Source organism: Camellia sinensis, chromosome 3, assembly GCF_055761805.1.
Source record: "Camellia sinensis isolate YWXY chromosome 3, ASM5576180v1, whole genome shotgun sequence".
NCBI classification, from domain to species: Eukaryota; Viridiplantae; Streptophyta; class Magnoliopsida; order Ericales; family Theaceae; genus Camellia; species Camellia sinensis.
Genome location: NC_138963.1, coordinates 98,254,544 through 98,264,069, shown reverse-complemented (window position 1 = coordinate 98,264,069; position 9,526 = coordinate 98,254,544). Strand labels below are relative to the sequence as shown.

General features: G+C 33.7%; 1 protein-coding gene across 1 annotated transcript; it reads left to right on the top strand.

Moving 5' to 3' along the window:
• The first annotated feature begins 574 nt into the window (after positions 1-574).
• Positions 575-2,056, top strand: LOC114278554 (zinc finger BED domain-containing protein RICESLEEPER 1-like). The gene is made up of 2 exons (XM_082918268.1): positions 575-1,127; positions 1,503-2,056. Exons 1-2 carry the CDS (start codon positions 575-577, stop codon positions 2,054-2,056), a joined length of 1,107 nt encoding a protein of 368 aa, XP_082774394.1.
• The last annotated feature ends 7,470 nt before the right edge of the window (positions 2,057-9,526 follow it).

Below are 9,526 nucleotides of genomic sequence, written 5' to 3'. Positions count from 1 at the left end.
TAATTGAATTTTCCAAACTTTGAACATCACCGATAATAACGGTGCGCTACTTCGCTCCCCTATCAAGGGAAATTAATTATATAATTACTTGTTTAGCAGTGATGTTCAAAGTTTTATAATTAGTTAATTGAAAATGAAAACTTAATTTAGTAGCCTTAGATGTTCAAAGTTGCTGAATAAAATAATTTATTAATCGAAAAGTTTATTGATCATAGCCATCAGGTTTGGTTATGGCTAGCAACTATTATTGTTTTTTGCTGGAAAGTACAGGTTAACTTTTCTTTGATCTTGCTATGTAATATTAGCATAAATTCACGTTCATAAGTAATAGTATTATGTAATAATATTACTTATTCATGTTTTTTTAATTGTTCATATTAGTCCTTCATGCATTGATTAATAAATACATGGTTTATTTTCTTTCAAGCTTTTTTTTTTTTTTTTTGTTAAACTGTTGTTAGACCATGGATTTGAAAAGCGTATTTTGAATGAATTTTTATTGGTTTTGGCAGTATATTTGATAATCTTGTGGTGATAGTTCCTTCAAGTGATGAAACATTTTTTGTGAGTCCTAATGTTGAGCTTGAATCATTTTTCTATTGACCTCTCCACCCAACCTAATGCTCTTCCCCCTAGACCACCCCTAACCAAAACTAGTAGTAGTAGTGGGAGAACAACATCAAAGGCTTGGAATCATTTTGAAAAGATTAAGGGCATCGATGGGAAAGATAGGGCTATGTGCAAGTATTGTAAGAAAGAATATATAGCAGGCTCTAAGAGTCATGGAACAAGTAATTTATTAAGTCATTTGAAAAATTGTACAAAGCATCCATATAGGGATACTCATGGGCAACAATCATTGGGATTTAAACCTAGAGAAGTTGGTGGGGAGGGTGTTGTTGATGGTGTGGCTACGTTATTTTCTGTAGAAGTTGCTAGAAGGTATATTGCGGAGATGATAGTAATTGATGAATTGCCCTTTAGATTTGTGGACGGGGTTGGTTTTAAGAGGTTTTGTAATGTCATGCAACCCAAGTTCAAGATCCCATCTCGATGTACCGTTGCTAGAGACATTTTTGACATATACACCAATAAAAAGGAGAGGTTGAAGAAAATTGTGAAGGGACGTAGAATTTGTTTTACCACAGACACATGGATTTCCAAACAAAATTTGTGTTATATGTGTCTAACTGCACATTTTATTGATGATGATTGAAAGTTACAAAAGAGGATCACAAATTTTTGTCAAGTTGAAGACCACAAAGGAGAAACTATTGGTAAAAAAATTGAGGCACTCTTAAAAAAGTGCGACATTGATGGCCTTTTTACCTTAACTGTTGATAATGCGAGTTCCAATAATCTAACCATTAGATTTTTTAAAAGAACCACAAAACTGTGGAATTTAATTGTCTTGGGCCATGAATTTTTACACATGCGTTGTTGTGCGCATATTCTAAATCTCATTGTTAGTGATGGATTGAAAGATCTTGAGTCTTGTACAGCAAATGTGAGGCATGTGGTGATGTATGTGAGGTCTTCTCCAAACCACATTGACACTTTTAAAAAGTATGTGGAAAGTTTGAAAATTGAGAGTAAGAGTCTCTTGTGCCTAGATGTGCCAACACAGTGGAATTCCACATATCTTATGTTGGAGGCAGCAGAAAAATTTGAGAGTGCTTTTCAAAGAATAGGTGAGGAGGACTACAATTACAAACACTACTTTTTGGATAATGAAGGGGGTGAGAGGAGAGAGATACCTACAGCCGAGGATTGGGATAATTGTAGGGTGTTTTTGAAATTTCTTAGAATGTTCTACAATGCCACAAAGAGATTTTCTGGGTCTTTATTTGTTACTTCAAACACATTCTACATTGAAATTTTTGTCATTGAAAATATGATTGGACAATTAATCAAAGACAATGATCCTATTTTGTCTTCAATGGCAAAGAAAATGAAAGACAAGTTTGACAAATATTTGGGAAATGGGGATAAAATCAATCTACTTTTGTATGTTGCGGTTATACTTGATCCTCGAAGAAAAATGACATACTTATAATTTTGTTTTTCAACAATTTTTGGTGGAGATGTGGTGAAAGTGAAAGAAATGTTGGACATGGTGAAAAATTGTTTAAGTCAATTGTATGATCATTATGCATCACTTGAGTCAACAAATGTGCATACCTCCAATGTAAATCAAAGAGTAGATATGGTGATACATGAAAATGACCCACACTCTATTGTGAACTCTCAATTTAACTCATTTTTGGAGAGGCAATTTTCTAGTAGTGGGAGTATGTCGGAATTGGATAAGTACTTGGGTGATATTGAGAAAGGTGGGAATAATGCTCAATTTGATATCTTGGAGTGAAGGAAGGTTAATGCAACGAAGTATAGAGTATTATCACTTATAGCACGAGATGTGTTGGCAATGCCTATTTTCACTTTTGCTTCTAAGTCGGCTTTTAGTACAGGAGGTCGTATACTTGATCCATTCCACAGTTCACTTGCTCCCAAGATGATAGAGGTTCTTGTTTGTACACAAAATTGGCTTCGAAGTAACATTCCAATATGCCTTTAACAAGCAATGGAGGATGTTGAACAATTTGAACAACAATATGATTCGGGTAATATACACAATGATTTATTTATTTTTTATCCATTTCATTTATTTTGTATTATTCAAAATTCATTGTCTTCACTTTACATATTTTTTGTTGTGTTATGTTTTTTGTGTAGTTGTTTATGAATCAAGTTCATGCTCGAGCCTAAGTCCGGAGAGTAATTTTATTGAAGTTTAATATCATTGGTAAAATACTTCCCCTTGGTTAAATGTTGTTAACATATATTTACTTGTTTTATGTTTAAGACTTTTTAGTGTTTTCTTTATTAATTAATTTCATTTTTTTGTTATGTAGGTTTACATGGCTCATGGTTTGGTGAAAGGAAATTGATGGGTTTTTTGCTTCTTTTTGGATGACTGTAACTTTTTTTTTTTTGGAACTCTTGGATGACTATCACTTGGATGCACAATGTTTTTCTTATGTTTTATATGTAAGTTAGATGATTTATGCCCATTGGATGCACAATGTTTTGGGTGATATTGAATTATGCCCATTGGAACCAATATTGAATTATGCCCATTGCAATCCAAGTTGAATTGCCCAAGTTGTTTCATAGATGTGAATGAATAGATATTTTGAATTATGCCCATTGTAATGAATTTTGCATTGCCCAGGTTGCATTGTCTAGGTTGTTTCATAGATGTCAATGAATAAATATTGCATAGCCTAGGGGTGTATTTTTTTATTTTTTTATTTGTACGTTGAAAATTTGTAAAATTTCAAATTGCCAAACTGATTCATATTCATCTGCCAATTCGCCAAATCCGCATCCGCCGGATTGGCGGACGGATGCAGATTGATTTTCTCCAATCCGTCAATTTGGCGAACGGATAGCGGATTGGAGATTTCGTGGCCGCAACCGATCTGCGCCCACCTCTACCTCTAACCCTTCCCATGGGGTCCACAATAGTAGATATAGTATAGCCTAGGTTATTGAAAAATAGTCCCATAGAACTAATCAAGACCTTGGTTTCGAAGAAGGCCACCACATTAGGTCTATGAACTCAAGTGATTTCCCTGAAGTTCCTTCTGAAGGTTTTGTTGCCGGCTCCCCGGTAGTTCCATAGTTTGACATTCATTGATGGACGAGTAGGAAAGTCTGGTAACAGGTCTGAGTGACTCAAACCAATCATGTCACGCACTAGTTTGTGATTCAGTGCAATGGCCTCGGGGCTGCCATCTATGTCGCTTGTAGTGGCTTTCCTGTTACGCTCTGCCATCTAGGTTCTAGATTCAGCCTGATTTCACTTATCCACCAGACGATGCTTACTTGGTGAATTGCTTCGCTCTTGGGTTCGAGGTATAAACCCACTGCACAATGAGTCATCGTGGATAACTATACTTTCAACATCTCTATTTCTTCGTTGGTGATATTGTCGCTCATGGTTAGGGTTAGGGGGTTTTTCTTAGGTTTGGGTTTTACAGAATAAGGAATGGCCAAAGCTTTATTTTCTTAATGGACAGAAAGGTGGGGTGATGAAGGTGTGGGTGGGCAGGAAAGGGGTGGGTTAGTAGGAGCTAGCTCATTCATTAGACTTTCTGACTCCATCGCAGAGTTTACCTCGGTTCTAATCTCAGTAGAAACGGTACACTTCTAATGGAAAACCTGTATTTAAATTGACATATCTGAGCTAGAGAGGGGATGGTTCATAGCAATAGTAATAACCTTTGGAGTAAGGGATGCAGACACAATGTTGGTGTATGAGTGTATTACATTGGACGATGTCTTTGGGGGATGCATGGGCTGAGACACTTGGACCCCTTTGCTTTTAGTATCATCATTGGTGCCATCTGTGGTATACGTATTATTAAGTGGTCCAAATCTATTGTTGGGCTTTTTGTGCATTGCAGGCCCTGAATTACGGTTATGAACTGCGGGCTTATGAGTTTTTCTATTAACAAGCATCCATGGGCCAAACTGAGCCTCATCTCCAAGTGATAGCTCATCTTTTGGGCTGGATGAGGTAGTCGTTAGGCTCTGCTCAGCTCTCTTTACTATACTGTTGCTTTCTTCCCCTTGATGCGCCGGTGCCAAAGTTGATACTGGTACCTGTACTGGTTTAAGGCTGCAGTTAGGGGTGAGCAACGGATATACCGATCCCCCCAAACCGACCGAACTAAACCAATCCGCCGCATTTTGAACGGATGTGTGACAACGAGTGGACGGTTGCGGATTGATTTTTTCCAATCCGCCTAGTTTTGGACGGATGGCGGATTTGAGGTTCATTTGGCCGCAACCGAACCGCCAAACAACCGAGCACCCCTAGTAATTTGTAAGACTTTGTGTTTTCAATTTGTTTATATATTCTATTTGTGTTTTCAATTGAAAAATAGTTTAAATATTCTGTTGAATATATATTATGTTGAAAAAGAGTTTTCAACTTAAATATATTTTTTGAATTGAAAAAAATAAATGTATTATTTATCTATATATTTTAGTTTTTAAATCTAACTCTAAAAATAATAAATAAAAAAGATTATATATGTTGGTTGATTTTTGTTTTCAAAAACAGATATAGATGTAACAATACAAGAGCATACAACCTCTACTACTACTCTGTTCATGGTTTTGGTGGTTTGAATTGTTTTTATATTTTAAGAACCACATATTATAATACTTTATGTGGATGAGGCATGTTGTGATTGTAATATGTGGATAAAGTTTCAAACTTTCTTTCTTTGGATGAGGCATACAGTGATTGTAATACTCTATTAAGTCATTGACTGTAATTTTATTTTTTTAGGGAGAAAGTGCACAAGTTGAATTATGTTGAAAATTTATAAAATTTTAAATTGCCAAACCAATTCACATCCATCCGCCAATCCGCCAATCCGCTCAATCCACATCCGTTGGATTGGCAGACGGATGCGGATTGATTTTTTCTAATCCACCAATCTGGCAGACGGATGGCGGATTGGAAGTTCCGTAACCGCAACTGACCCGCGCCCACCCCTAGCTGCAGTATTCTTTCCGATGGCCAACCTTTCCACAAGCAAAACAAAAGTAGTGTAGATGTTCTTATTCTATTATATACGTATATTTTCCTATGGCAAATCCAGAGACTAGCGGCTTCGTGAGATCAACTTCAATGCACACCCTAGCATATCGACCTCTTGTAGACATTGTTGTGTTGAGATCCACTTTAAGTGGTTTACCTATCACGTTGGCGATATGGAAAAGTACATTTTCATTATAGTATTCAAGTGGGAGTTGTGGGAATCTAACCCACAAAGCCGTTGCAACCTCCTTAGCTTCCGACGGCTTGAAATCATGATTCCACCTTTGAACAGTTAGGTAGTGACCATGATTATCCAAGGTCCTTCTGTGTAGACTCTGTTGCAGTCAGCTATCATTTCAAATTTCATCCAAGACCTAGATTAGTGGCCTCAAAATCTCCTTGTAGTTCCAAATTTTCTTCAATTTGTTGATCAGAAATTTAAAACACACTGTTTTCCCCAGTAGACATACTATAAGACAATCCTTCCATGGTTTATGCATCGATTTCAATAGACGTGGGGGACGTTTGATTTTGGGTATTCGTGGATCTATGGCGTGCTTGTGTTCATCCTCTGATAGTCCCTCATTATCCTCTTCATTAGTGAGGAACTCATCATCAGTGGAAAGGCGATCCAGATCATTGTCGAAGGCCTTTTCATTATGCTTGGTTGCTGTGAGGGCTTGTTTAAAAGATTTCCTTTGTGTCGCCTCAGAAGGCGGCAAAAGCACTTCCATCTCTCTTAAATCTCAAAATTTTCCTCAGGTGGCACCAGTACCTCCTCCATCAGTTGATCTCCTTCCTCAATCGTAGTGCTCTTGACTTTTTTGGTGCTACGCACCAGATGATCCTTCTTCTCGATGGATCTGCAATTATTACCGTTACTTAGAGAGTGAGTTTCTTGAGAGAGGGTTTCGTGAGATGCCATCACTTTATGTCTTTGTTACATACAACGTGTTCCCATAAAAAAGGGGTTAGTGGGAGGACGAGATAACCAAATAGTTTACTGTTCAAGAGGTTATATGTTCGAATTTTATGAAAACCAAACATTCCAAACTTTAAGGTCACTGGAGATTTGTCCCATCGTTTATTTTAATATCCCAAAATTAATTGAAGTACGCTTAAATTAATTCAGATATTTGATTATAAAAAATGTTAGAAAAACTTCGATATTGTATTATTTTAATGGTGAAATCAAGGCAACCGAACCGCCAAACCGCCGAGCACCCCTAGTAATTTGTAAGACTTTGTGTTTTCAATTTGTTTATATATTCTATTTATGTTTTCAATTGAAAAAGAGTTTAAATATTTTGTTGAATATATTATGTTGAAAATGAGTTTTCAACTTAAATATATTTTTTGAATTGAAAAAAATAAATGTATTATTTATCTACATATTTTAGTTTTTAAATTTAACTCTAAAAATAATAAATAAAAAAGATTATATATGTTGGTTGGTTTTTGTTTTCAAAAACAGATATGGATGTAACAATACAGAAGCATACAACCTCTACTACTGCTCTGTTCATGGTTTTGGTGGTTTGAATTGTTTTCATATTTTAAGGGGTTAGTGGGAGGACGAGATAACCAAATAGTTTACTGTTCAAGAGGTTATATGTTCGAATTTTATGAAGACCAAACATTCCAAACTTTAAGGTCACTAGAGATTTGTCCGGTCGTTTATTTTAGTATCCCAAAATTAATTGAAGTACGCTTAAATTAATTCGGATATTTGATTATAAAAAAATGTTGGAAAAACTTCGATATTGTATTATTTTAATGGTGAAATCAAACTTTGATAACAACTCTTCCAAATTTATCATGGATGATACATTATCTTTCATACTAACTTATAAAATTACAAAAAAAAAATAATAATAATAATAATAGGAGTTTGTCTCTCTCTCTCTCTCCCTTACAATGAGGCCTGTGGATGACATTTACATTTGATTTTTGATACAGAAATATAATAATGATATTTGTACAATATTGTCAAATTAAAAGATGTTATCAAAGGGAGTGATGTTTCATAAAGGGAATTTTAATATATATCTTTTTAAAATGATATATTATATGTATTTTTTATCATATTATTTTTTTTAGTTATGATTGCATTTTTTTTAGTGTTGATATTATTTTCTTTTATAACTTATAAATTTTTAGTTATGTCTCATGTTATATTTAATTATGATATTTGTTTTTATTATAATTTAGAAAATTAAAATTATATTATTTTTTTAATTATAAGATATATATAGTGCATTATATAAACTCTACCAAGCCAATTAAATTGTGTCACCTTATAATTGGACTAAGTAGATAAGTGCCAACATAATTAAAATGTACCCATCTAGCTATGATGCAGTTTCAACTAGGTTCTCCTGCATGCAGCTCTCACTTCATCAATAAATTTTCTTTGCCCATGAGAAAATTTTAAAAATAAAAATAATAAAAATTGTGCCAACTAATAAAAATTAGGGACAATTAAAAATCAATAATAATTGGAACTCCAAAATTTATGACCCCACAATCTCCAATTGATTTGTGACTACTTATTATTTTTTTGAGTAATGATTAAGAATCCAACATTTACAAGATTCCCACAAATTTAAACCACGCGTAATGGAGACGCACACATATATGAAAGAATAAAGCTTAAGACCCCAGTGGGGGTACTGGGGGTCACTCCTGATTGGCCAAAAAAACTGTTTTTTTTTTTTTTTTTTTTCTTTGGTTTCAGCCACTGGCAGAGTGCCATGTGGCGCTGGGGTCACTGGGGGTGCCCCAGCTGGGGGTCTGAATCACAGCCGTATATGAAAAGGCCCATACATATATAAAGAGTTAAGAACACATATATGAAGAGGCCCATACATATAAACATTTTTCTATTTTTTCCCTCTCTCTCTCTCAAAATGTGTGGAGTCCTGGGTCCCTATCACTGCTGATTAAAAATTTATCAGCCACAAGCCACACTGTCAATCAGTTTATCAAATCCCCACATTTTTGTCTCCCCACTGACCGCCACACCACCAGACGTCCATTCCCTTTCTACTCTAGCATGCCACCCACGAATTTTAGGAGTTAGTTTGAAATAATTTAAATAAATATATTTTTTAATTTATATAAAAAAATATAAAACGTGATAAAAAAGTTATGTAATTTAAATAAAAAATTATATGACATAAAAAAAAAAAAAAAGCACATTCCAAATAACACCGTTTGCCGCTAATCAATTTTGCCCTTTTATTCATTTGGGATATTACAAATCAGTGGATTTTTATAAAAATAATTATAAATCAATATATATTTTTTATTAATATTAATAATTAAAGTTTTAATTTTTCACTATAACAAAAGTAAACTATGATGACGAAAAGTAGTGAATAAAATAAATTTCATTACTAAATATGAATAATTCATTACGAATTATAAAATTTTGTCATATATAATAAAAAAATAAAAATAATTGGTAACGAAATTTATTTTTGTTAATAAATACTTCTTTTTAGGTGAGGAAAAATCAAGTTTCGTCGTCAAATGTTTTCCCGCTAATTTTTTTTTTTTTTTTTTTGTGGCGCCAAAATTTTGAGACTTTTGATGAGAAAAAAATTTGTCACAAACTATAAAATTATTAGTGAGGAATATATTTTCGTCACCAATAATTTTACATTTTTTTTTGAAAAACTTGATTTTAAAAATTTTAAGATTATTTGGTGAGAAATATATTTTCGTCACTAATCAGCTTGTTTGGTTCTAATTTTTAGAAAATTTTACTTTTTTATTTTCCGTATTTTAATATTTTCAATGAATTTTTAAAATATTTTAAGCTATTTTTTAAAAAAAAATTAGCTACACCTAACATAAATATACTTTAAAAATATAATATTTGTGAATTTTTTATAAAAAAAA